The following is a 27,637-nucleotide window of genomic DNA, read 5'->3' as shown; positions in this document are numbered from 1 at the left end:
GACAGCAGTGTGTCGCATGCAGGTGGCACAAAGCACAGAGAGGGTGGCTCAGCAGTTGGCCCAGAGGAGGAGACACTTGGGTTGGGTCTTGACAAAAGGAGGACAGAATGGGTGGGAGGACATTCTGGGTAGAGGGAAGAGCATGTGGAAAGGCCCAAGTCCAGAGCGTAACATCCTCCCTCATTTTGTCTTCTGCTTTGGGAAGAAATGAGTGGAGGAGCAACTCCTGCTCCTGCATCCTCTGCGTGGCTGGCAGTTGAGTCCAAGGCCAGCTTGGAGTGGACAGAAGGTGCAGTACTTCCCCAGCACAGCTCTCCTGACTCTGGGTTGCAGCTGCCAGAAGAGTCTGATCCCCCCAGCACCCTGGTCCCAGCTGTGGGGTAGTTAACCGCTCAGAGCACTTCTGCAGCTGCCCCGGCGTCAACGCCAGTGCAAGGATGCGCATCTTGTCTAATGCACTAGACTGCAGCAGCTGTTGTGCGTCCCGAATGTGGCCGTCCGCACTTCGCTCACAAACTGCCTTCCTAAGGCCAGTTGTTGCTGCCTGCCCCGTCTCATCCTGTTTATGTGTGGGCCTTGACATTGGCTGTCTCCTCCCAATGAGCACAGACTGACCGGAACCCCCGTTGGAGGGCTAATGCGCTGCTCACACAGGCTCGGAGGAGTGGAGGGTGGGCATATCTATCACCTTGTCACAGCTGCCTCCACCCTGGAAAACAAGTGCAACCCAACACGGACACTCCCTCTGGCTAACTAGATAGGAAGTTCAGTCCATAAGCAAACCGAAGCACAAAGGAACGCACCCAAGAGATCTCATTATCCTCGAGCCTGTGCGGGTAGTGGCTCTCTGTAATGCCGAGAGCTCAGAGAGTAAATCCTGCTCGGGCTGGAAGTATAATGAAAACAGACCTGCAAGGCTTCTCCTGCTTTTGTTTTAGGGGGATCAGGAGGAGAGGAGGGGGAACCTGGTATCCCCTGTCCTATAAATGGGCTCAAGGGCTGAGGCTCTGGGGCCACATTTTGTAACAGAAGAGCAAGCGAACTGGGCGTCAACCCCTGCACCCTGCCGTGCTGGCCTGAGACTCGGAACCAAGAGCTCGAGCTCTGTGGGCCTCAGTGTGCTCATCTGTGAATCGGAGCTGAGCACATCCACCTGTCAGGGTGGAAGGCATTCGGGATACAGTGTGTCAGGTTTCCAGCACCAAGTAAAACTTTCCCACTTGTTAGTTCCCTTCCCTTCCCCAGGGTGATGTCCATTCTTGTGATGGTGCCAAAATGTGGTTTCCAGTGAATGCAGCTGTGGCCTTCTTCGAGGTGCATTCATTCACTAAATAGCCTTGAAATGCCTGGCACCGTGCTGGGCGTCGGGGATACAGCTGTGAATGGGACAGCTGTGGAGCCTGCCCCATGGTCTGACCACCCAGCAGATTGGCCCTCGCTGGAATTTTCAGGGAATTAGCAGCAATGGCAGAAAGTCTGCCTCGTCATCCTCCCACCTGGCCAAGGGCCAGAGAAATGGGGACCTGCTCCACAGCCATGCTTGGCTCCTCCAAGGGAAAGGACTGAACTGCTTGCTGGTGGCTAGAAGGTTCATTCTGGTGCACTCATGCAGGGGGTGGTGGGTTTGGGCTGTGCCCTGCTGTGGCCGGGGCTCGCAGGGGTCCGTGAGCTCTGCTGGCATGGACCAGGCTGTGCCAGTAGCCTGTCCTCTGTTGACCCACGTGCCGTGGCCAGAACCCAGCAGGGCTTCTCCCGAAGACGTGGGTACTGGGGAACGATGGGAAGCAGTGAGGCCCGTTGCCCTAAGGGCCTCCCCAGCCCTTGACAGGGTCCCCGCCGGAAAGCTAGACTCATGGCGTGTTTTCACAAGTGTAGACCGCAGGGGCTGCATTTGTACGTGGCCTGAAAACCAAATCATTGGATTTCACTTACTTTTTAAAAATTCACCTTTCATCACATTTGAACTAGACCTTGTTGCCCTATCTCTGAGTCTCCCCATCTCTTCCCCCCTTCCCAACTCACCCCCCAAGGGACTAGGGTTGGGCAGCTGGCAGGAGGGTCGTTCGTGCACAGCACTGGATAGTAAAGCACCTTTTGGGGTTCAGCCACCTGAAAGCCCTGGTCCAAATGCCCCTCCTGTCAAAGTGGCCCTATCACAACCCGAGCTCTGTCGGGTATCAGAGGGGGTCACTGTCACAGGGGCATCTGCTGTGCCCAGGCAGCTGACGTCATCTGTGATACCCTCAATGTCCAGATCCAATTTGGCATCTCCCGTCCCAGCGTCCTAACCACTCGGGAGACCAGGCGGCAAAACAAATGCGGATTTAATTTATAGTGACGTAGGAATTGGAATCTTTCTTTCTGGAACTAAGCATGTACTGAGTATTCCTACGCACGTATTTCCTGACACGTAGCCCTCACGGAGGACATCAGCGTGTGCTTTGAACTGGACGTGTCTCGTCTTGCTTAGTCCTCGCGCTGCACTCCTGTGTAGTGGGTACGACCAGCCCCATCAGAGATGGGAAACCGAGGCCCAGACCAGTCACGTGACTCGTCCAAGGTCACAGCCCCTCGTCTCCAGAGTGTGTGCTCGTTTTACGATGCTGTGCTGCTGCCGGGCTCTTTAAGCAAAAGGGGATGAGGGTGAGAGTGTCTCGCGTGTAGCTGTAGAGGGCGAGGCCAGGCTTTGACCTTTGCTTGATGTAAGATCTGGGGTCGAGCTCTCAGATCCCACAGGGAAAAGGTCTCCAAGTAGATCCGAGATGCCCCAGTGCAATGGGAGAAAGAAGACAGGGGACGTTTATAAGGCCTTTGTGGGAGGAACTAACGCTATGACTGTGAGTGTCACGAAAGGGCCTTGCCTGATTCTGGGGACACTTTCAATCCCAGCAAGTTTGTCTGTGTTCAGCCCTGGCCCCTGAGCCTGCTGCCACACAGGACCGGACCCTGGAACTGGGGTCACTCGATGGGAACAACAGCCAGTGCTGCAGCACACACTGTGCTTCAGGCATTCGGAAGGACCCTTTACATCTGCTGTGAGGCCGGTACTACCACTGTCCCCACCTTACAGATGGGGAAATTGAGGCACAGAGAGTTAAAGTAACTTGCCCAAGGTCACACAGTCAAGTAAGTGGCAGAGCCAATATTCAAACCCAGGGAAATTGGTCGGCTCCACTGATCTTACCTGTACTGCCCCTGAGGAGAGGAACTCTGCATTTAAGGCTTGGTGGGTTTGGGGCTGGTTTCCTTGCAAAGCCAGCTGGGGTGGGGGGGATTTGAGCTCTCTGATGGTTCCACGGTGGCCACCACGCTCCCGTAGCCCTGCCCTGGGGAAGGTGCCCACATGGTGCCAGCACCTGTGGGGGCTACCTGGGAATGTGGGCTCGTGTCCCCTCCCGGCCACCACCAGCTCTCTCCACAGCCTGTGGCTGGGCCTCCCTCCTCTGAGGAATGGAGCAGGGCCCCCCCCCACCCTGTGCCAGCGGCTCTGGGACAAACAGCAGAGAAGGCCGTGAGGGCCGGCTCCTGCCAGCAGAGCTGCCTGCCGAGATGCTCAGCCCAGGCCCACGCAGGGCCAGATGACTTCACACTTCTCTGCAGCAGTGACATGACTTGCTATTTATTTTTATTATTTTAAAAATTTTATTTCAAGGTAGCTGGAGATACAGAGCTGCTTAAGGAAAATCCAGCCCCAAAATCCGTAAGAAAGAAGATGGTTAGTCTCAGGATTGGTCCTGCTCCGCCCAGGAGCAAGACCCCTGCTGAAGGGCCAGCAGTTCCAGGCCCTGTGTAGGCACGTGATGGATGGCATTCATTTAAACCTCTCCCCGGGCCCATTTTACAGATGCAGAAACTGAGGCTCAGAGAGGTCAACTTGTCCAGGGTCATGCAGTGAACAAGGGCAGGATTTGACCTCAAGATGCTGTTTCTCCTACCCTAGTTCTGAATACAGTCACGGCTGGAAATTGGGGTGGGGTGCAATACTCCAGTGCCGTGTTTCTCCCTCTGCGGGAGGAGAGGCGAGGACCTTGGGTGACCCATCTCTGATTCATTCCCTCCTGCACCCCGTGGGATTCTCAGTCAGCCACCTACAGCCTTACCTGGGAGGTGCTCAATGACCTTCCCTGGGGTGAGAAGGATGGGTGAGGCCCAGCACCCTGCTCCCTGGGAGCTTTACGGCAAAGTGAAAGCAGGAAAATACAGACAAAAGGCAGATGATATGAGATCCGGAGGAGGAAGATTTGGGGCCTCAGATAAGGGCGGGGTTGTGTGTTTGTCTGATAAGTGCTGCAGTGATTCTGTGTCATAATCATTGTTGTTTACATGGGCCCTGCTGGGCACCACATGGCCTTATCAGGGCAAACTGTGAAATCCCCAGGTTTGTTTTTGTTCTGCAAACAGTCGTTAAGCCCCTACTCTGGCAGGCCCGGTGCTCAACATGGGGTTGGGGAGGGCTGCCAGGATGAGCCAGGCATAGTCCCCGCGCTCAGGGAGCTGAGGTGGGGTCAGACGGATAAACAGATGCTTACAGTACATTGTGAGGAGAAAGTAAGCTTGAGTCTAACTGCCTGGGTTCGAATCCTGCCTCCACCATTTGCTTGCTTTGTGACTTAAATTAGTGCCTCTCTGGGCCAGGTGTGGTGGCTCCTGCCTATAATCCTGGCAATTTGGGAGGTGGGAGGAGACCTTGAGGCCAGGAGTTCAAGATCAGCCTGGGCATCATAGTGAGACCCTCTCTCTACAAAAAATTTTAAAAATTAGCTGGGCATGGTGGTATGCACCTTAAGTCCCAGCTACTCAGGAGGCTGAGGTGGGATGATCACTTAAGCCCAGCAGTTCGAGGCTTCAGTGAGCTATGATTGAGCCACTGCTCTCCAGCTGGGGTGACAGAGCAAGACCGTGTCTTTAAAAAAAAAAAAACATAATGCCTCTCTGGGCCTCAGCTGCCTCATGTATCAAATGAGGATAAGAAGTCCCACCTGGTAGGATTGATATGAGGACTCAATGTGTTATTATACAACAAGCACTTGGAATGATGCTTGGCACATAGCACACAAAATATATTAGCTGTTCTGGTGGTGCCGGTGGCTGTGCTGTTAGTAATAATGGCAGCAATGGTGACAAGGATAATAATGCCATGTGCCATAGAGAGAGAAGCCCAGGTCACTGGCAGAGCACCAGGGAAAGGGTGCTGGCCTGAGCCTGGGGGTGGGGCTGGGTCAGTGGCGCCATCGCTGTGGGGGAAGTGGGGTATATGGACAGGTCCGAAAGCCCCGCAGGAGTCAGCAGGAGGAGGAGAGTGGGCAAATCGAGGGAGACTTGGGGCAGAGGACACAGGCCTGGGCAGGACCCTTGGGTGCAAGAAAATACACCACTTCTGGAGAAACTGCAGTGGTCCAGCATGCCCACCGGGCGTCCCTGCATGGGACGGGGCTGCTGAGCGGTGGGCCGTGGCCGGGGTGTGCAGGCCTGCGCGCCAGGCTCAGGGCTCTGCACTTCCCACGGAAGGCAGTGGAGACCTGTTGAGGGTTTAAAGCACAGGAACGGCAGAGTTAAAGCTGTGCTCTGGTCTGGAGGACACCCAGGCTTGGAGCCCAGAAACTAGGGGATTGTCACTGCAATCCAGGCTCAGGGTGACGTGGTTTGTACCAAGGTTGCCAGGACCAGGATGGGGGGAGTGGCCTGGCGGTGGGGAGTGGATGCCCAGGTATCTGGCAGGGCACCTGGGCAGGCAGCAGCGCCATTCCCCAAGACAGGACACAGAAAGAGGCAGGGGAAGGCTCAGTTTCAGACATTCTGAGTTTGAATATGCTTCTCACCTCCCCTAGGAATCCCACCCTCCCCAAAGTCCTCCCTACGAAACAGCTGTCCTTGTGCCCCTGCGCCGTCTGGGGGAAAGAGCATTCTATGGAGAAGAACAGGGGGTTCAGCTGCCCTGCCTGTCCCGTGCTCAGTGCAAGGAAGGATGGAAGGGAGAGGAGAAAAGGAGGGAGAGAAGGAAGGAGCGAGGGAGGGAGGAGGGCCATTGTGTAGAGGACGATGCTGAGACAAAGGCAAGTGACTCACAAGCTAACACTTGGAGAGCCCAGCCTGGCTAAACTGGAGATTCACCCTGAGGCATCAGCTTAGTCTCATGTATTTCCAGATGTTTCTGGTTAGAAGTTCGTATAACACTCAGAGAAAATGCCCTGCCCCTCTGGATTCCGGCCCAGTTTGAAGAGCGCCCCAGGCAGACGGAGCTGCAGCGGAGCCCCAGAGAAGCAGGGGGTGGGCTGGGCCCTACCGCACCTCGGGAAGCCCACATGGCCCCCCGGGAGCCTGGCCTGGGCTCAGAGATGAGCCCTTTGAGAGGCTGGGTCAATTCTGAACTCCACCCTGGTGTCCATGAAAGACGGGGGTTCTCTGAGTCCCTCTAAGTTCCCCAAACAGCGCTGTCGGTGTGCGAGACGTCATGTGTAAACCACCCTGAAAGTCGGATATATGAAAGCTCGGGAGAGATGAATGCATGTCCTGCTAGGTGGAGCAGCCTCATTGTAAGTCCTAGAAACAAAATAGGGCTTTGGGGGACAAGAAGGCAAAACTGTGCCCTGTGACTTACATAACTGAGACCAGGAATATCTTTGAAAAGAAAATTTGACTTCCCTTTAACACCACTTACTGGTGGTCTTTACGGGATATCTTGCCTCAGCAATTTGTTCCAGGAATTTTTAAATTCTATAGCGATTTCAGGGAAAGAAGCTAATCATTGCTCCCCTCCCACAGTAATCATTGCTCAAGGGTCTTCCATGCACCCAGAAGCCACGCTTGCCCCTTTGAGGTAGATCTGGGCTGTGGATCAGCCTTCGGGCTGTTCCCAGTGGGAATGATGGTGGTCACGTGGGTGGGTCAGCTGGAGGTCAGCGTGGGGGCGGCTCACTTGGGGCCAAAGACCAGTATTTCAGAACTGCACAGCCAGGGTGGAGTCTGCGCCTCAGCACTTACAAGGTGTGGGCCTTGGGATGTGTAGTGAAGCTCTCAGAGCCTCGGTTTACTCATCTGTAAAATGGGGATCACACTTCTCAGATTATTGTGAGGATCGACTGAGATAGTGGCTGCCAGGTGCTTGGTGGGATGCCTGGCACAGCCCAGGTGCCTGCAGATGAATTTTTAGTTTTCTGTTGTTGGGCTGCCTTGGGGATTTGTTCATGAATGACCAGATGATCTAGACTCTTCTAGATCATTCTATTTCACCCCAGACCTCACATTGACCCCTTTGCCCTGTGCCTTCCTCAGGGCAGTCCAGTGTACACAGAGGGAGGTGCTATTGTTGCCTCCTATTGAGAGACTGTAGTTTTCATGTTTTTCAAAAGAAAACGTCGGTAGAGGAGGGAGAGTCCCACCAGGCGGTTCTGCACGGAGGGCCTGGCCTGAGAATGTGCTGGGCAGGGGGAGGTGAGAGGGGAGCTGTCCCGACTGTCACCAGGTGCCTTTGTTCCCTGGAGCTGAGGGGCCTCCCTTGCAGGCTTCGGTTACCACAGAAAGTAGATTCATTCATGAAAACCTGCCCCCAGGCCCTGATCCCACTTGCTTTTCTGAACCCCTCTGTTCTTTGCCTTGGCTCAGAGCATGCCACTTAGTGTGTAAAAAAAGATTCCCAGCGCCCTTCCGGCCAGTGTAATTATGTCTGCGGAGCTTCCTTTCTGGAAGGCCAGGGTGGGGGCGTGCTGCAGCCTCCCGGCCCCGCGGGCACGTCCAGCTCCGGCGGACCGGCCTGCCCTGTGGCTTTGGGCACACAGCCTGTGTGTGCAGGGACAGCCATGGAGCCCTTCCCAGCCGGCGTCCAGGTTGGCAGAGGGGCCTGCTCTGTCCAGCCGGGTCTGCTCCCCTGCCCTGTCACCAGCTAGGATGGCCTTCTCCTTTTTGCCCAGCTCCCTGCTTCTGACCTCACCTGCTTTGCATGAACGCTCCTTTCTTGGCACAGTCATTCCCTGCTGTCCCAAGCCTGACCAGCGCCCCTGCTCCGTGCGTCTGCAGTGCCTGCGCTTCATGACAGCAGCAGGTGGTAACTGAACACCAAGGAAAGGGCGTGGCCTGGCCCGACTGACTGAAGGCATGTGCAGCTGCCTCCTCTCATCTGATCTTGGCAGCCACCTTTGAGGCAGGCCGTACTGTTTGGCCCATTTTACAGATGAGGAAATAGAGGCTTGGGGAAAAGCCCCAGGCCCCACAGCTGGTAGGCGCTAGATCTGGGAGTCTGGCTCTCCCTACACTCCTCATCCAGGGGTCAGTGCTTGTTTGCTGCCACGCTGCGTTGTAATCTTTTCCTTTCCTCATCTGCATCCCTGGTAGATGTGAGCTCCCTCCCTGAAATCCTGCCCTGTTCCAACCCCAGCGCCACGACCTGGGGCCTGGTTGCATAACTGGAAGCAAACTGGCTGACACAGGCCAAGTACGGAGCAGCTGCTGGGTTGCAGTGTCCCTACTGGGATGGGGAGGGGCGGGGGGAGGGACAAGCTGACAGACCCAGAGCCCCTCGAGGGCAAAGCCGCAGCTGCAGGTGGCAGGCACCCTGAGCAGGAGGCTGGAACCAACGTGTACCAGAGGGGCCTGGACCAGTGGTGTGGGGGGTATGTAGGCCTGAGCCGTCTGTCTCCCTCGGCCCCAAAGTCCCTGAACTCATCACTTTTTGGCCTCCAACTGAAGGAAGCAGAGGAAGTGAAAGGAAAAGTGACATCAGCCACTCTCCCTCCTTGTTGGCACCTTAGAGCAAAGTTCTGTTTAGAGAAGGTGAATGTGGGGAATGCCCTCATTTTTGCATTACCACATTGGCCTACATTTCTAGAAGATACAGTGACTTTTCTAGGCCAGGGGTAGTCATCTGTGCACCCCCAGTGCACTGGGCATACAGTCAGCTATTCTCACCCTCACATAGAATCTTAGGAGGTCAGTATTGTTATCATCCCCATTTTACAGATGAGAATACTGAGGCCCAGATTGTTATGTACTTGTCCAACATCCACAGCCAGTAAGTGGCAGACAGAGCCAGATTTTAAGCACAGGCTGTCTGGCTGCAGAGTCTGTGTTCTGAACCACTCTGCTCTGCTGCCCCTTGATGGAAACAGCCACATAGTAAAGATCTATATTTTTTTCATGAGAAAGAACTTTTAACTGTGAATATTACTTGCATGTCTGTTAAGAACGGTTGTGGGCCAGGCGATCGGCGAGCTTCTTTGCAGACTTTATCCCTTTAAACTGCATGGCAGCTTGTGAGGTATGCGCTGTTGTCAACTCTCACTTTATCGACAAGGAAACTGAGGCTAGGAGGGTGGAAATGACTGACTCTAGGTCATGCGGCCAGGCAGAGATGTTCCTGGGATTCACATGCAGACAGGTCTGCCTGACTCGTGGTCTGACCTCCAACCTGTGTCTGGTCGACTCTGCAGAATCGCAGACATCCCGGGCAGGGTGAGCCTTTCTTCCCTAAAGCAAATACTCTCAAGTTTTGTCCAGTATTTATTTAACAGGATCAGGGAGACACTGATTTCCTATAAAAGTGTCTTCCACCTAGTTTCAGCAGGGTCACCGTCATTTAAAAAAAAATTTTGAGGGGGAAGACTTTTCCCATGTCTTGCTCCACTTTTCTTTAATGAGTTCCCAAATCAGGCCAATCCGGGGGCCTGTCCCGTGTTCCTTATTCCAGATGATAAAATAGGTCCCCTGTGCCTGTTTGGTTTCAGAATTTCCACTGATCCTGACTCCACATGTGTTGCAAAAATACAGCCCTGAGGGTGGCGGAAGGAAGGAAGGATGTTTTGTTCCCCTCGCAGAGACGTTCCAGCACCACGTAGATGGCACTGCGGCCCCCACTTGGCTGGCCTGCCCCCCACCCCGTCCCAGGATCTGTCCCTGCACCCTGACAAGGGCTGCTGGGTGGGTGGAAGGAGAAAATCCCCTTTGCTGTACCGGGCAGCAGCGTGACAAAAAGGCAGAAGACTCGGGTTCCAGTCGTCATGCTGCCGTCCCCTGGGGGGCGGTGGGGGGGTGAGCTTCCACCTCTGGGCCTCAGTTTTGCCATCAGAAAATCAGAGTGTGATGTCAGATGGTCACAAAGGTATTTTCTAACTTTGAAGCTCTGTGTTCCAAGGACTTTGGGGTATGAAAAAAGTCGAAAAAGCTCTACAAACAGAAGAGTGTTTATACCTCCGATGCCATGAACTTGAGGGTGTCCGTTCATCGCTGGGCCCCAGGTCGACCTCCGTGGCTTCGTGTGGACTCTGCTGTGTATCTGTATGTCCTCAGGTGTGGCCTAAGCAGCAGCCCAGGTACTTACACTTCTCAGTAAATAGCTGATGAGTTTAGATGTGCTTGTCCCTGCAGCTGGAGAGTGAACTTCCTGTTCCACTTTCATTACGATTGCAGATGGGCCACCCTTCTTGAGAAAGGAAAAAGGCAGGGAAATGACAGGAGATAAACAAAAGGTCTTAGTACTGCAAGGACATTGATGTGTTGCCACAGAGCTAATCACCCTTTTCTGAATCGTGCAAGTATCAGGCACCGAGTGCCTGGGATGCAAAGTGCCTAGGACCCGTCCCAGCAGCCCTGGAGGAGGGACATAAGCTGAGGGCGTCGTTCATGATGATGTAACTATGATCAGGATGGAGCAGTTGAGACAAAGGGGACCGGTGAACATGGTGGAAATCGCTCCCATGGGGCCCCAGGCTTGTTGGCGATTGTTGTAGGGGAGTGGAGGGGGTGTCTCTTGGGTAGGGCTGGGACAAGGGCTTTGGCGCCCCCTCTGCAGAGCTGGTTCCACCTCTCCTCTTGGTGAAAGACCAGCCTTATCCTCACTGGGGAACGGAACACACAATGTGCAGAAATGAGGGAATGGCTCATGAGTACATTTGGAACAATGGGGAAATGAGCTATTGTTGAAACATGCTACTTGATTAGAAATAAATCAGCTTTTCTGTGTGTCTTCAATCCATAGTTCAGTGATTCTGAAATTCCATGCATACTTTATAGTCTCTTAATACATATTAATAGCTAATCTTTCTATAGCTAGAAAATTGCTCTTTAGACCTCCAATTTGCTTAACAGCTGCCAATCCAAGTTGCCGCCGATTGCTCCTGTCGCTCTCCTCCCATGTCAGCGAGGTGTTGAATCACCACGAGCCAGGCATCTCATGCAAATGACAAATGTGTTTGCAGTTAACTGCAGAACCTACTCACGTAAAAGCAATGCTAAATCAGCAGTTCGCAAATGAAACAGAGACTACCAGCATCAGGATTGGCCCAGTAGAACCACCACGGGCAGTGCTAGGAGCAGGTTCCCAGGCTGACCAGACCCTCTGAGTCAGAATTTCCCAGAGTGGTGTCTGGGAACCCCCATTTCATCAAATCCCCGCTGTGATTCTCACGTACACTGAAGATTGAAGAATGCTGTTTGGCAGAAGGCAGAGCAATGTGCTTGCTGTACCAGGCACTGAGGAAATGACCCTGTGTCAAGGTCATAGTGACTCCTTCCTGAGTACTGTGTGCCAGGAAGCGTGCGGAGTGCTTTCCTTGCGGGCGCTCATTTAATTCTCACAGCAACCCTGAGAAGTAGACACTTACTGTCCCCATTTTATAGATGGGGAAAGTAAGGCCTGAAGGAGTCAAGTGACTGGGGGCAAAATATACGTAGAATATTCTGGTGAGTCTGGGAAGAGAATCAGGAAGAGAAGCGATGAAGTCACTGGTTCGAGGAGGGAGGGGCCGGGAGAGCCTTGAGGGTATAACCCCTGCCTCCCAGAGCATCAGCCCCCGGGAGCCCCATCTCGGGGGGTGAGGCTGCCAGGCTCCTTGGCTGGGAGAGGGGTGAGCCGTCCAAGGCTGCCCCGTGGAGCCCCCTCCTCCCCCTCCCTCCTGCCAGCAGCGACTTCCGTGGGCCCCAAAGCATCAGCCAGCAGGTGCACAGTCCGCCTGCCCCTCTGACTTGTGATTTCCCAGGGAATCCAGCCTCCCAAGCAGCGTGGGAGCCACGTCCCTTCCTCACCATTGTCCTTGTTCCGGGCCACCATTCCTCGGAAGCTGGTCCAGCTTGGCAGCAGCCCCACTCCCATCCCTGCGCCCCTCCGGCACCCTTCCCAGGCCTCCGGAAGCCCAACCAGCTGATCATCTGAGATGTAAATAAGGCCCTTCCAGCTGCACCTGGCAGGGCTGAAAGGGAGCCCCGGGGGAACGAGCCTCGGCCAAGCCCTCCCCGGGCAGCCCTTGGCGCCCGCCCTCTGAGCATGATTTGATTCCCCTCCTCTGTTTCCTGGCCTCACCAGACGAATGGAGAGTGCCAGTGTCCTCCCTCAGCGAACGCTGTTGTCCCCGCTCGTGTCCCTGGGCCTCCAGCCTCTGGGCCAGTGCTGAGCTCTGGTGCAGCAGCTGCGGGCCCAGCCTGAAGCCCACCGTGGGAAGATGGGGCAGCGCTGCGGGGCTGGGCGCCAGGAGGCCCACACAGGTTCATCCGCCACCTTGTGACCTTCATGACCACTACTGTCTTGAGTCATTCATTCATTCACTCATTCATTCATTCATTCAACAACGCTTTAAGCATCTACTATGTACCAGGCACTGAGGATACAAAAGTAAACAAAACATTGAAAAATACTCAAAGTTAACATTCTAGAAGGGAGAGACAAGCAAAATAAGTAAATTGTGATAGGCACGTTAGAAGAGATGAGTACTGCAAAGAAAAGCGAAGCCTGGAAGACGGTGGGGAGAACTGAGCTTCCCAGTGGTTTCTCTCAATAACCACCACTGATTGGCTTTCCGGGCAGTCCTTGGGGACTCACACCATCTGGCTGGCCCCACCCGGTTTTCCTTTTGCAGTTTCCCCCATTACTGAGCCAGGGCTCAGAGCAGCCGGCAAGGGGGCTCCTTCTTCCCACCCTCAAATACCTAAGGAGGCGCCAGTTGGCACCCGCAGACAACCCCGGCCCAGACAAAAGAGGTTCAACCCACAGCAGTAAAGAAATTGCTTTGAATTGCAGCTAAGGTTTAAGAATATGGAGATTTCACATAAAATCCAGCATTCTGGCTTCTTTCAAGAAATTGAAACACCTTGAAAGACCAGGACCTCGTTCCCTCCAGATAGTATCAATGATGTCTGCGTGGCATCTCCCACCTTCAGTGGCCCAGGGACTGTGGTTAGGTTCAGTCCCGTGCAAGGGCCCTACATCATTTATTCACATTCCCTGATGGCTCCAGAGGAAATCTGAGTTTGTGACCCTAACCCAGGTCACCAAATTTAAACTCTGCCTACAAAAGAAGTACTTTAACCATTAGCTTGAAACAACCCTTCCTTGTTGCTCAGCAAAGCCTGGGCTTTCCTTTCTGCTCCTGTGTTTCTGCCCACAGAGCTCCCAAGGTTAAGGTGGAGCTCGGAGGCTTTGCTTACCCACGGCCAGTGTCGGCCGAGCCTGGCTGGGGCTGCACCCAGAGGCCAGCGGGGGCCCTCAGGCACCCAGCCCCTCCTGCCTCAGCTCAGGGCTCAAAATGCTTCCCACTCATGGTGATTTTCCGTCTTCTTTTTTGCTTTGGAAAGGTAGGAAAAGCTCTTGCAGAGCTTCAGTCCTTGCTACTTGCAGAGAGACAGGTGTTTCCCTAGTGACAAGTTAAAATCCTGAGAAACCACTTTCCCTGACAATGTTAATGTCAGTTAACATGAAATCACTGCTTTCCTAAACCCTTTACATTTTGCAACAGGTTCAGACCAGATTGTTTCTTTAAAGGTCCAATATTTTTCTCCTTTCTTTTCTAAGCATAAGAGTTTTTAAGCATTATGTAATTCATAGTGGTTCCCCAAGGCTGCACTCAAAGATGTCTAAGAACTGTGGCCTTCTAGACCTTTGACCCTTGGCCCTACTGCATGAAAAGACCCTTGTCTTAAACCACCAGGACCAGGACCGGGAAGGTGAAATCTGCTGAAGGTCACACGTAAGTCCAAGTCTCTGCTTTAGTTTATAGCTGCCAGCCTTGGAGCCCCTGAAACAGTGGTTCCCACACCCCGGTGACCTTAGAATCCCTGGAGAGCTGACCACACCCAGAGCTGACACCATGGGACCCAGGCCTCCATGATGTTTAAAACTCCCCTGGGATCCCTGTGAGCTGCCAGGGTTGGGCGCCCAGCAGATAGTAACTGCCAGGTGGGTGTTCCCACCCCAAGAGGCAGAACAGCGCAGGGCCTGGGGGCACAGTCTGCCTGATTCAAACCCCAGCCCCGCTTCCTGGCTCCCTGACCTTGAGCAAGTTAATTATCCTTCCTGAGCCTCAGTTTCCTCATCCTTAAATTGGGAATACAATGATACCTACCTCATAGCATGTGAGGATTAACAGTGGCTGGTACGCAGTAAGTGCTCAATAAATGGTAGCTTGTATACATGTGTGCCTCTCTTTTTGCTGTGGATGTGGTGTCCTCAGTGATTCCTCATGACTGGCCCTTTTCATGAGAGTTTAGGGATTCCTGTACCCCTAAGGAGACATACTAGAATCAGAGCCCCTCCACCACTTCTAAAATAGGCAGATGAGGGCATTGCAGCTGGGATGCTGGACGGGGTTTGTGTTCAGATTTTCAAGCAGAGAAACTGAGGCTGGGCCCAAGCTGACAACTGTTAAGGGCAGATTTGGACAACCCCCGGTCTCTTGGTGCGTCCAAACTGACCTTGATCTCTGGGTCCATCTCCCCGCGTCTCCCCCACCTGGAGCGGTCGGATGGGACGGCTGCTCTTATGTCTGAGGGAGGTTGCAGACACCACAGGAGATGTTTTAATTTAAGGGAAACCAGCTCTTCTTCCTTTTAAGATGAAACGTAGTAAAATTTTAAAGACTTTTTCAAACGGTCCCTAAATTTGGTACTTAAACTAATTATGGTTGCCTTTTAAAAATGTCCAAATTAAAAATAGACATCTAAACGGGAATGCAGGACACAGCCCAGAGCCTGGAGCCGTGTTCACGGTTTCCTAGAATCACCCCTCCTCTGACCTAATTTATACTTTTGGGAGATCAAAGGGAGATGAAGGGAGTTGGAGGCTGGGGCTGGGGGCGGATCTAGGAGTCGCTCGGCAGCAGATGGTGAACCTGGGTTCTATGTTCTGTAATTAAGAAGAGCTGTGAATGGGTGAAAGATGTTAGATTACAGTCATTTCCACGTAGTCTGAAGCTGCGGTTCTCAGCATCACCTGGTGGGATGGGTTGAACTGTGTCCCCCCCCCCCCCCCGCCAAATTCATATGCTGAATGCTGAGGTACCCCCAGCACCTCAGAATATGACTATATTTGGAAATAGGGCCTTTAAAGAGGCGATTACATAAAAATGGGGAGGTTTGGGTGGGGCCCGAATGCTACCTGACAGGAGTCCCTATAAGAAGAGACACTAGGGGTGTGTGCATGGAGGAATGACCTCGTGGAGAGGCAGCAGGACAGGCAGCATCTGCAGGCCAAGGATACCAACCCTGCCAGCTCCTTGGTCTTGAACTTCCAGCTTCCAGAACTGGGAGAAAATAAACTGTTTTTTAGGCCACTCAGTCTGTGGCATTTCACTACGGCAGCCCTAGCAAACTAACACACTTGGGAACTTGGCTGGACATGCAAATTCTCAGGCCCTATCCCTGACCTGCTGAATGGGAAACTCTGGGGGTGGACCCAGCAAACTGTTTTAACAAGCCCTCCAGGTGATTTTCACGTCTGCTAAAATTTGAGAACCATTGGCATAAATTCTTATTAATACTTGGGGGTAGCCAGCCTGGAAGAGAATGACACATGGTTGGAAGTAGGGACTGGTCTGATGAATATAAACTTTCTTGTAGTAGGTTCTGGAAGTCTCTGGAAGAGTCCCAATGGGTTTCTTAAATGAGGAGGTGTATGTTAAAGTGCTCTTTCTGTACATGCTGAAGCATTCTGCAGTCATTAGTTGGAAGTGAATTGTAACGTTAGCATTCAGTCAGCTGAAGAATGCAGCCCTCTAAATATGCCAGCATCAGCGGACTGAATTTTCTGACTCCTTTAAAATCTTGTACATTTTCCACCCAAACAATTGGAATGTTCTCTTTTCTGATACAGCAAGGAAATTTAATCACATTTCCCCTTTTGTCCTTGCTGCTAGGAAGCGCACAACCAAATGAGAGTCTTAATCTCAGCCCTCATAGTATAGTCACTTTTTCCAATTTCAGTTTTATGTTGCATGTATGTTCTTTGTTATGATCTCTTCAAACTCTTTTGAGAAAGAAGAGGAGGGGAGAGAAAGGGATGGTAAGAAGAAAGAGATTGATCTCACAGCTCAGATACTATAACTGTCAGATCAACAAATCCCTGCTTTGTATTAATAAAATTGGTAAAACTTGGTTGGAAAAGACCAGTGTTCTCTTACAGTGACAAGGGGACAGATTTTTCCTCATTAATGAGTCTTCTTCACTCCCTTATCTTCCCGATGTTCCAAAGCTGTTCTGAAACTACCCAAGGGGACATGTTAGTGCTGAAGAGTTACGATAGTTACAAAAGTTCCTCTGAGCCCCAGTTGGGGACAAGAATGTCACCCTATAGACCAGGAGAGCATGGAAGTGATGTGACCATTTTGCATTTTTTTCAGTTGCAAATCGCTATTTTCTTGATCACAATTTCTAACAAGCTGTCGATCCTATGAACAGACACGGAGATTTCTAGAACACTCCAGGCCACCAATAGAAATCTGTCCTGCCTCATCCTGACATTAGGGCAAAGAATTCCCCTCTTTCCTCTGACATATCCAGGGCTGCCCTTAATCCAGGTTTCGTGAACCAAGGTTCAAGGAGTCCAGAGATAGAACTCTGAGGGGTCTAGAGTTCTGTGTAAGAATTTTATGAATTTTGCGTTTTTATCTTGGTGATAATTTTGAAAAACTAATCAAGGCCTTTCTGGATTATGAGGCATGCCCTGGAAAACTAGTCCCGCGAAGTGAAATCATGGTGCATGTGTTCTTTGATGGTCTTGGTGGCACCAGGTAGCTCCATTTTCGTTGGCTTGGGCTAATTAGAAACGGGCAGAGAAAGAGTGTATATAAATGATGAGCTTTTATTGATTAAAGGTCGAATGAGGTCACAGGGTGCTGAGTTTCACAGTAAGTAGGAAAGAGGCAGTGGCGGGGAAACCGAGTCCTCACACGGCCTAGCAGAGGAGCAAAGCTGTCCTCCAAAGGGCCTGCCCCCCGCAGCCAGCGAGCATCTCACGTTTCAGGCAGGGCTTCAGTTCCTGTAAAACATCATCCTTTATGTTAACGCTGTTCAGTTGAATATTTGCATCTGCTTTGGTCTCAGTAGTCGTATACCTAGTTTTATTATATTTGTGCATATTTTAGTAACATTTTATTTAAATAATTTAAATCAACACTCGTCTGAAATTATTTCAAAATAAAAATTTAGGAAAACAAATGAAAATATATTTTTTACAAATCGAATGCTACAGGCCCAGGGAAATGTACTAGCGGCCTGGACATATCTCAGATTTGAGAAGCGTTCTTTCCACCCGTGCTCCAGAGTCTTCCCGAGGGAAGCTGCATGCGCCTTGTTGTAGCAGGTGCACCATTTGGATCCTAAACTGCTGTGGAGAAGAAAAGGAAGAATAAGAAACCTCAGATACCACATTTTAAAGCGCCACTGAGTTATTTTCTGCCTCTGCAATTGGACGTAAAATGACACCATGGTATCATTTCCATTTTTCCTGCCTTTGTGGTCCTGAATGCAATATTAACTGGCATGCTACCTCCCTGGGCATTCAGATGCCCGGGAAATTATCTCCAACTGAAAAGATGGTGCGGGGCGGGGCGCTGTTCCTGTGCTCATCTTAGTAACTTATTGCCTTAAATTGTCCTTAGCAATTCAAATGACAAAATTGGCGGGCACTGTTTCCTTCTAAGTTCTTCCATTTCCTTTAGGACACTTTCTTTCTTTTTTTAATGGCATTGCTTAATAGCCCAAGAGGTCCATGAATGCTCCTCTTAAGGTGATGAATACATCTGCTAAGAAGTTATGAATTGCAAAGGTCAGAGTTTTTCTATTCAAAATAAATATGAATTGAATTCAGTGACCTAGGACTGACCTGTAGCAAAATTATAGAGCTGATGAAATTAATCTTTGAGATTCCAGGCCTTTTTTTTTTTTCCTTCTTCTTTCATAAAAGAACATCCACATATTGGCCACCTACTTTGTGCCATACCTTGTGCAAATCCTGTACTAAACTTGATCTTATTTACTAAATGCTGAACTGTGCCTTGTTTGACTTAATCACCACCCCTGCGGGGTAGGTCGGACTATCCCATTTGGCAGATAAGGGAACTGAGAGTCAGAAGGTTGAGGCTGTTGCCCAAGATCAAGCCCTGGGCTTTGAATCTTCTGATTTCAGATCTCATGCTCGTCCTGCTTCCTAGTGCCCTGATATGCTTTCTTTATTCCTTCGGGTAAGAATATTCTTTTAAATAATGTTATCTTCTCTTGCACATTTATGCTTTAGTATCAGCTTGCTCAAAGTTATTGATTGAATGCTTGACTCCTGTATTAGCTTCCTCAGACTGCTGTGATAAATCACCATAAACTGGGTGGCTTAAAACAACAGAAATTTATTCTCTCACAGTTCTAGAAGCTGGAAGTCTGAAATCAAGGTGTTGGGAGAGCCGTATTCTCCCTGAAAGCTCTAGGCATTGATCCTTCCTGGCCTCTTCCTAGCTTCCGGTGGTGGCTGGCAGTTCTTGGCATTCCTTGGCTTGTAGACATCGTTTTCATCGCGACTCTGTCCTCACGTGGCCTCACCCTGTACGTCTCTACATCTCTGCTTTCTCTTCTTTATGAGGACACCGTCATTGGATTGGGGCCCACCCTAATCCAGCATAACTCAAGTTAACTAATTGCATCTGCAAAAACCCTATTTCCGTACAAGGTCACCCTGCAGTAAAGAACTATCTGGTATCTGGGAACAGCTGGGAAATTTCTTTAGCCACAGAGGGGCCTTCCTACTTGCATATCAAGTTGCCCTAAAGAGATTATTACGTCATTCATTCATTCACTCAGCAAATACCAAGCATCTTCTATGTGGCAGGCACTTTTGCAAGCACTGCAGATACAGCCGTGGAAAGGCAAAGTCCCCAGTCTGTGGTACTTGTGTTCGGCCAGGGGAACGCTTTAGGCCAGAATGGTGTACAAGGAATAGATCTGGAGTCAAAGATCTGGTGTGAGTCGCGGTTCTACTTCTCACAGGAGGGCTTACCTTGGGGCAGTCATCCAGCCTGTCCCAGCCTGTCTCCTCACGGACAGAATGGAAATGCTGAGGCCAGAGGGATGTGGGAGGACTTCCCCATGATAACCAGCAAGGACATTCTCAATATTGCACGTGTGGTGCTGCATCTGACAGACCCCTAGCCATAAAATGGGGGTTATAATAAAACCGACCCCTTGGGTTACTGATGGCATTAAAGAAGTTAAGCCGTGTAAAGCATTTAGAACAGTACCTGGTACACAGTGAGCACTCACTCACTCAGATAGATATTAGATGCTAGATATTGTCCTGATATGTATTGTGCATGAGGGAAAATCAGGAAATTATGCAGCTTGTTTTCTACATTTCTTGGCATATTCATGCCGTCACTTACGCTTGGAGAATTGAAAAATAACATCACTAGATATTTGGATTGATGGAGTGCCCACGGCTACGGGGCACTGAGACTTTGTGGCAAAATCTCAGCAAGACAAAGTAATGGCCAGAGCCTAGGCAGTGAGGAAGAACATTCTGGGAGATTCTCTGTGGGACTCAGAACAGAATACCTGGCCACCAGTTGGCCACCCTGGAAGGAATTAGGCTCTACCCAATAATAACGGTGGCCAAGACCCTGACAATCAGCTAACCTACTGACTGCCTCTTTCCACAGACAGGGCAGGTGAGGCCCAGAGAGGGAAGAGAGGAGGAAATAATATTGATTATCTGTCTGCTGTGTTCAGGCCTTTCCACACAGTCTGTTCCCTGTAACCCTCACACCAGCCCAGCAGGCACGGGCATGATGCTCTCCATTGTACAGGCAGGGAAAACACGGCTAAGGGAGTCCCAGGCCCCACACTGGGACCACAATGATTCAGAAACTGGACCCCCGATTCAGTGGCCCAGGCCTCTCTGCACATACGAGAGTATTGCTCTGCCCTTTGTAGTGGAGATAAGCTTGTTGACTGGTGGCATTTGGCCCGTGAATAACTGGGCCAATAATTTGCGAATTATTCCCAATTCAGTAAGTAAACTCCTGCAGGCCAACCCTGTTTTGCCAAGTAGAAACTTAAAATCTCTATGGGGCCCTTGCTTCTCTGGACTCTGGCCGACAATCTCAGCATCATGTCCCAGCGACCCCTTCCAGCTCTCCTGTTTCAATTATTTATTGCTGGGTAACAAACCACCCCAAAACCTAGCTGCTTAAAACAGCACTGATGTGTCACTTGCCACCATTCTGTGGGTAGGCAATTGGGCAAGTCTGCTGGTCTCACCCGGGATCATTCACACAGCTGTGGTCACTGGATGTCTGGCAGTCAGTGCCAGCTGGGATGTCGCAGACCCCTCATCCTCCGGGCGGCTGGACAGGGTTTTCCGTAGCGTGACTGTCTCAGGCCAGCATTGCAAGAGAGTGAAGGGTAGGAACTGCAGGGCTTTGTAATAGGCCCAGAGCTGATCATCATAGCTTCCACCACATTCTACTCATCAGACCAAGTCACGGCCAGCCCACACTCCAGGGGCTGGAGAAATAGACTGCACTTCTCGATGGGAGGAGTGTCAATGTCAGATTGCATAGGGGAAGGCATATCAGGAGGGTACCGACATCTTCCAGATTTCCACCAGTTATTTGTGAGGGTGAAGCAACGAGAGAATCACTGTACCGTTCCCACACAGACTTGGCAAAGCATTAGCACCTGTCTTGCTTTGCTTCTTCCCTTGAATATGAAAATTTTTAGTGGTGATAGCATCTAGTTCAGAGTGTTGCTGGGAAGACTGGACATAATGTATTTAAATCACCTGTGAAGGTGCCTCATACAGAGCTCCTTGGTCACCCTATCTGCTATTGTCACCATCACCATCATCACCATCCTGTCATCCTGGGCACGCCCTAATGCAGGGTGCAAGGGCTTCTCCCCAGTGGCTACCAGGATATCCCTCAGGTCCCAGTAAACTGATCAGAATTTCTGAGTTTTGCCCCATGCATATTTTAGGCTGCATTTTTCAGATTGTGGTTCAGAGTTGGAAGTGCAGGGCCAGATTATTGGGTGACACCCAGACCCTGGGCTCCACTGACTCGGCTGTCCGGGTGGTTGGGGGGATTTCACTGACAGCTCTGCATTCTCAGGACTCGAGGCCACCCACGGTCTGGACTGGAAGAGGCAGTTGCTCTGGGGCTCTGAGTCCCTATGAAGCAGTAGCCACAGGACTCTAGGAAACCCAGCACAAGCAGACTGGGGAGCTGTGTTGTGTGGACGCTCGGCGCTGAGGGTGCTCAGGGGAGGAATGATTCTTCCACCTGGGTGGCAGGGGAGCGCATGGGGATGGCCAAATGTGTACCAGCAGAGGGGAGAGTCCCAGATGGGCCCAGCCCAAGGAATGCTGGTGGCAAAAGGGAAAGAGTGAATCACTGGTTTCTCGGGAGCCCCCTTTGGTTATGAAGGGGCGAGGAGTAGGAATGAGGCTGGGAAGGTGCTCATGACGCTGGGCTGTGGAGAACCTCACATGACCAGCGCAGGCACGGGGGCTCTTGGGGCACGAAGGCGACCAGGACACTGTGTCATCTGCAGCCCCAGAGCAACCATTCCATAGCCCTGGTACCCTTATTTCTCCATAACTTTAACCACAATTAATATTAATCCTCTTTATATTGAGAAGAAGGGCCACATTGCACCTTCACGAGGAGTAGGCGGAGGTACAGCATGCAGCCTCCACTCCATAAAGGTCTCTGAGTGTCTGGGTGCTGGAAACCAGGGTGGTGGCAGAGCAGGGCAGAGTGGTCTCGGGTTTCCTATTCCAGATGGCCTGGGAGGACTGGTTCAGACTGGGAGTGAGTGGCCTCTGGGAGGAGACGTTTGCTCTTAGGATTTAGAGGAACACACACATCTTCCCGCACATTTCCCTTAGGCCTCCACGGAGGCTGCCAGCTCTCTGCCCTGGCGCCTCGCAGACCGCGAGGGATCTGTGTCCCGTCTCCCACCGTGCCCTTTCCATCCTGAGCCCTCAATACATGTTCCAACAGGGGGCTTGAGGATCCCCTTGCAGCCGATGGAAGTGTTCCAGACGAGTACTGAGTCCTTATTCCTCTTGTGTCCCCTCTGCAGCTGGAGCTCTCAAACACCGCCGTCCTCCACCAGATGCGGCGGGACCAGGTGACAGACACGTGCCGCGCCAACAGCGCCGTGAGCCGCAAGCGGCGGGTGCTGACGCCCAGCGACCTGAAGCACCTCGTGGTGGACGAGGACCACGAGCTCATCTACTGCTACGTCCCCAAGGTGGCGTGCACCAACTGGAAGCGGCTCATGATGGTCCTGACCGGGCGGGGCAAGTACAGCGACCCCATGGAGATCCCGGCCAACGAGGCCCACGTCTCCGCCAACCTGAAGACCCTGAACCAGTACAGCATCCCGGAAATCAACCACCGCTTGAAAAGCTACCTGAAGTTCCTGTTCGTGCGGGAGCCCTTCGAGAGGCTGGTGTCGGCCTACCGCAACAAGTTCACGCAGAAGTACAACACCTCCTTCCACAAGCGGTACGGCACCAAGATCATCAAACGCCAGCGGAAGAACGCCACCCAGGAGGCCCTGCGCAAAGGGGACGACGTCAAGTTCGAGGAGTTCGTGGCCTATCTCATCGACCCCCACACCCAGCGGGAGGAGCCCTTCAACGAGCACTGGCAAACCGTCTACTCCCTCTGCCACCCCTGCCACATCCACTACGACCTCGTGGGCAAGTACGAGACACTGGAAGAGGATTCTAACTACGTCCTGCAGCTGGCAGGAGTGGGCAGCTACCTGAAGTTCCCCACCTATGCAAAGTCTACGAGAACTACTGATGAAATGACCACAGAGTTCTTCCAGAACATCAGCTCAGAGCACCAAACGCAGCTGTACGAAGTCTACAAACTCGATTTTTTAATGTTCAATTACTCAGTGCCAAGCTACCTGAAATTGGAATAAAGGGGGTGGGGAGGGGGAGAGAATCATGCTTTTTAATTTAAGATTTTTATTTGTCAAAAGAATTATATGGATATTGGGTTATTTTGTAAATTAATATTTCTTTGGGGGTGATGCTGCGAGCAGCATAGTGAGAATTATTTAAAATCCTTCGTAGGGAAGGACGGCTGTCTTTGCAGGGGAATAGGATGGGTTGTCTTTGTTTTTTAGAAGTGAATACTGCAACACTGTCTCAAAGGTTTCCTTGTGTTCTGGTGAATTCCATGAATTGTGCATTCCATAAATTCTAATTAATATTATTTATAGTTATTTAAACATGGTCTCTATAGATTTCTTTTTGTGGCAGCAAAATTCTAATGTCTTTCCAGAAGAAATCTATGTTTCGTGCTTTGCTTGCTACAGCTCACTTGGGGGCATGAATGTTCTCCTTCCTAACCTTTTATGGAGTCATAGCCATGTGATAACAACCAGTGTCGTGTGTATGAATGCCACCATTCTTGAATTTCTGCTAGGAATAAATAGGTTGCTATTGCACTTAGAGGCATCTTTGCAAGGGACTCATTCCAAACCAATTCCAAACCTGAAAGTCCCTTGCACTAAAGAAATGTGATTTTTTTTTTAACCCAAGGAGAGAGCTGATTGTAGCAAATTTTTCACCAGAATTAGTAGTCTGATAGAATAGACTTTTTTTTTTTTACAGAAATTTTGAACTGGCAGTGCCAGTTGTGGTGAAGGTGAAGTGGCTGTTGCTTTATTTTCAACAAGTATTTATTGAGCACCTACTATATTCTAGGCCATGCAGATAGAGCATTGAACAAACTCAATAGTCTTGGCCCTCAAGAAGCTTTACATGGACACACAGCTTCCAGCTCAACAATTAGCAAACCCCTGATATTCGTGGACTTTACGTGGGGTTTGGACTATTCGTGAGCAACCTCAGAAGGTTCATGACCCCTACAAATTTGCATTTTTCTATGGCCCAAATTTGGAAATCACATGCTTGGAGCAGGCCACTTAAGTTGGTGAGTGATCTCAAACTCATTGCCCAACACATGAGATGGGAAAAATGTTTCCTATCATGCACCCCTTCCAATTTATTGGTAGTGTCTGACTTTAAGCCCTAGAACGGATTCTCCGGGCACAGTGTGGGAGAGTGCTGTGATTGATTAGCAATGTCTGCCTTGAGTGAGGGCGGGGGAATGTGCCTCAAGTGCCTCCTACTGCCTTCTCCAGCCAACATCCACATCTGCATGTAGAAGTGCTGTCTTCTACTGCTTGCCACGTACAAGAGAGACCCATGCATTCAGGGGTTTGCAAGGGTGAAGGTTAGAGGTGGGCTATTTGTACACAAACGCACATGCACGCCCTCCTGCATCCTCCAGAGGCTGAGAGACCATTGGCACCTTCGTGACTGCCATGCATGAGCAGCAAGGACAGCCTTCCGTGCTCTTAATCCATGCGCCCTTGCCTCTGGAAGGCTGGGGACTTTTCACTTCCTGTTCCTTGCTAATTAACATCTACGCACGCTTCTCATTTCCAGCCATTTCCGATGCTTCTCGGTTGAAGTTTGAGCCACATCCCTCTTACAGCTAGTGAATGAGTCGGTAGCAGATACTGTATATAATAATAATAATAATAGTTCTAATAATAGGGGAGGGTGGGGTGGGGTTTTGCTTTTTGTTTTGTTTTTGATGCAGTATATAGTGAAGGGGTGAGAATATTCTAAACAAACAAAAAATGAATAATTTATTCACAGAAACTATTAAAGTTGTATTGTAAAGCTCACAGCAAGCTCAGTGAGCAGCAGCTGCAACATCTCACTGAGGAAATTATTTTATTTAATGTGAGTGAGATGTGCACCGGAGAAGGTCGCTGAAGCTATTTATAAAACGTTGTGTACCTTCGTCCGAGCTCTCTCCCCTTTGTGAAGGGCACAGCACCGATGCCCTTGATGGACAGAGATTTATGCGATGTGTTTTACCAAGTAGAGTGACAGACCTTGGCTGTCCCTGGAACTGAGAGTCTCGACCTTATTTCCAGGTGGGGACACTGTCCTCAGAAGGGCTCGTGCTAATGAAACAGATTGTCCAACATTTTCTAGTATGTGCTCTACAGAACACAGGTTAAGTCAAGTCAGTTTCCTTTTCTGCAGGACTTTTCAGAGCCTTGAATATATGCTGTGCATTGTGAATCCCCCAGGGCATCATTGAGTCAGTAGCATTTCCTGAACTTACGTGACCAGAGTACTCTCTTCTGCAGATCATCTCACAGAGAGAGTGTTCCACAGAATATACTTTGGTTAGGTTGATTTAGCACATCCGAGGTCTTCAAGGATAAAAACTGCCACCCCAACACCCCTCCAAAATAAGAAAACCAAAAAAACCAAACAGCGCCACAGTCTCCATCTGATTTATAGCAACAGAGGTACTTTACCAAATGAATTAAACTTTTACTAAAGTGCAATGGTTCTAATCCTGGATACTGCCACAGACAACGATCCCATCCCTCCCAGCGGGCATGGAGGGAAGTCTTGGGTGGTGTGGACGGCAGGAAGGGAGGGGAGAGGAGGGGCGTATATGACCCAGAGTGGCTCCCTGCTCCTCAAGCCTTAAAGATGCTTAATGGGAGTGGTGATCTTTTGAAGAATGCTTCTTCAGTTCCACAGCTTGGAATTGTTCACTGTGTGCTTTTTTTGGTTTTTAAATGGAAATTCGCATCGTTTTACGTTTCCGTGCCTGCCTTTGATCAGTTGTGCAAGCTTGCTCAGTGTTACTCACAGACAGCCTTCTTTCATCCAGCTTCTCTCTCTTAGGTGAGAAAGAGTGTCCTTCAGGGGACAACACATCAATAGGTTTCTGAAATGAGGGACTCTTTCTCCTCATGTTTTGTTTTGTGTTCACATTTTATTTTCTGATGGCATAAAAACTTTTTTTAAAAAAATTGATTCAACTGTTTTGCAGAATGTAGAAAGTATTCTGTGTCCTTGGTTAAAGAAATCCATTGGTGAAGTGTGCCTGGGAAATGAAAGTTAGTGTTTTTTTAAAGACAAATGTTTGAAACCGCTTTCTATGCATGCTTAGCTGGAGAAAAGTACAGGCAGATGTCCCATCTCCACGCTGCTTTTCAAAGGTGATGCTGTGTTTTAAAGACCAGGTATAGTTAGGGTCATATTTACAAGGACATTCCTGCCTACCCTGTCCCTTTTGTTGGAAAACTCTTCATTATTCCTGTAGTTTCTGCAGACGCCCCTCGCCGCCCCCCCCAGCTGGTCTGGGAAGAAGGGCAATCTGCTGACCTGTGGGGCCTCGGAGGGGACTTCCCTCCTCCCCGTCCGCCGGGTGAGCTTCCCCCTCCTGCCCGTTTGGGATATAGGTGCCACGGGAGAGCAGTGGGCGGCGGACACTTCAGTCAGACCAGTTCTCCTGGTGGCAAAGGCGTGGAAGCACAAGGGTCTAATCCATGCTAGTAGAAAGCTCCAGGACAAAGTGCGCGAGTCCCTAGCACGCTTAGCTGATGGGGTCTGGACTGATGCTGAGACAGTAATTGCGGAAGTCCCTGTTCTAACCTAGCGAGCAGCAGAGGCACGCTGCTGCCTCAGCCCAGTCCTCCCCTGCACGCGAACACACGCACGTGCACATGCATAACGCAAGCTGCCCCACTGTGTGCAAGCCTGGTGACCCCTGCCTTGCCCCCCTCTCTGTCAGCAGGACTGACCACATCACATCCCCATGTTCCTACCACCAGCATTTCCTCCAGCCTTTTCCTGTCACGGTCAATGGGACCGTACGAACAGGCCACAGGACCTTCCAGAACCAGCTTGACCCTTGTCTGTTCACAGGCGAATTTCAGTCTTCTGCTCTTTGTTAGGTACAGAAGGAGCTGCCCGTACTATTTTCTTATAAGCATGCTCGGTATGGCATATGGGCATATAATTTAACATCTCTGTGGAGTGTGATTTTTTTTTTTTACATATTTGTATGCAGTAGAGGGTCTGTTGTAGAAAACTCTCCCCGTATCTTGCTGTACTGTTAAAGAAAGCTGAATTCCACATTGCCAACAAAAGCGTGAAATGTTCATGAACCTTCCTCCAGGAAAAGCCATTCAAGCCTGATTATTTTTCTAAGTAACTTCAATTAAATTGAAGGAAAAAAAGAAGCTTCTTTCTGTGTATGGTTTGTTCATGGCTCATTAACAAAAGACTGTAGGGGTGGGGTGGGCTGTGTTCCCCGGCATGTGGGGGGCCCTGCTCATGTGTGTCAAAGGACGGAGATGCAGACGCGGTTGGTGGACTCAGCCCTGGGAAAGGCCACCGCAGTGCCAAACTCTTTCTGTTTATTGAATGCATGGAAGCTTTTCTTCATTCCATGTTTTTCTATAAACTCTGTGGAGTATTGCATCAGAAGGCCCACTGTGATCAGACAGCGCCACCACTAATGTGAAAAATAAGGTAATGGAGACTCCC

The 27,637-nt window shown here is 50.7% G+C and overlaps 1 protein-coding gene across 2 annotated transcripts in view; it reads left to right on the top strand.

Annotated features, from left to right (window-relative positions):
- Window positions 1-23,490, top strand: part of CHST11 (carbohydrate sulfotransferase 11) — a 250,163-nt gene extending 226,673 nt beyond the window's left edge. For both annotated transcript variants that reach the window (XM_045553066.1, XM_045553065.1), the window contains exon 3: window positions 22,324-23,490. In XM_045553066.1, coding sequence (XP_045409022.1) covers window positions 22,324-23,178 — 855 coding nt within the window. In that variant the 3' untranslated portion in view covers window positions 23,179-23,490. The remainder of the gene's footprint in view (window positions 1-22,323) is intronic.
- The last annotated feature ends 4,147 nt before the right edge of the window (window positions 23,491-27,637 follow it).

The sequence above is a fragment of the Lemur catta genome, chromosome 6 (genome assembly GCF_020740605.2).
Source record: "Lemur catta isolate mLemCat1 chromosome 6, mLemCat1.pri, whole genome shotgun sequence".
NCBI classification, from domain to species: Eukaryota; Metazoa; Chordata; class Mammalia; order Primates; family Lemuridae; genus Lemur; species Lemur catta.
This window is presented reverse-complemented; position numbering and strand designations above follow the sequence as displayed.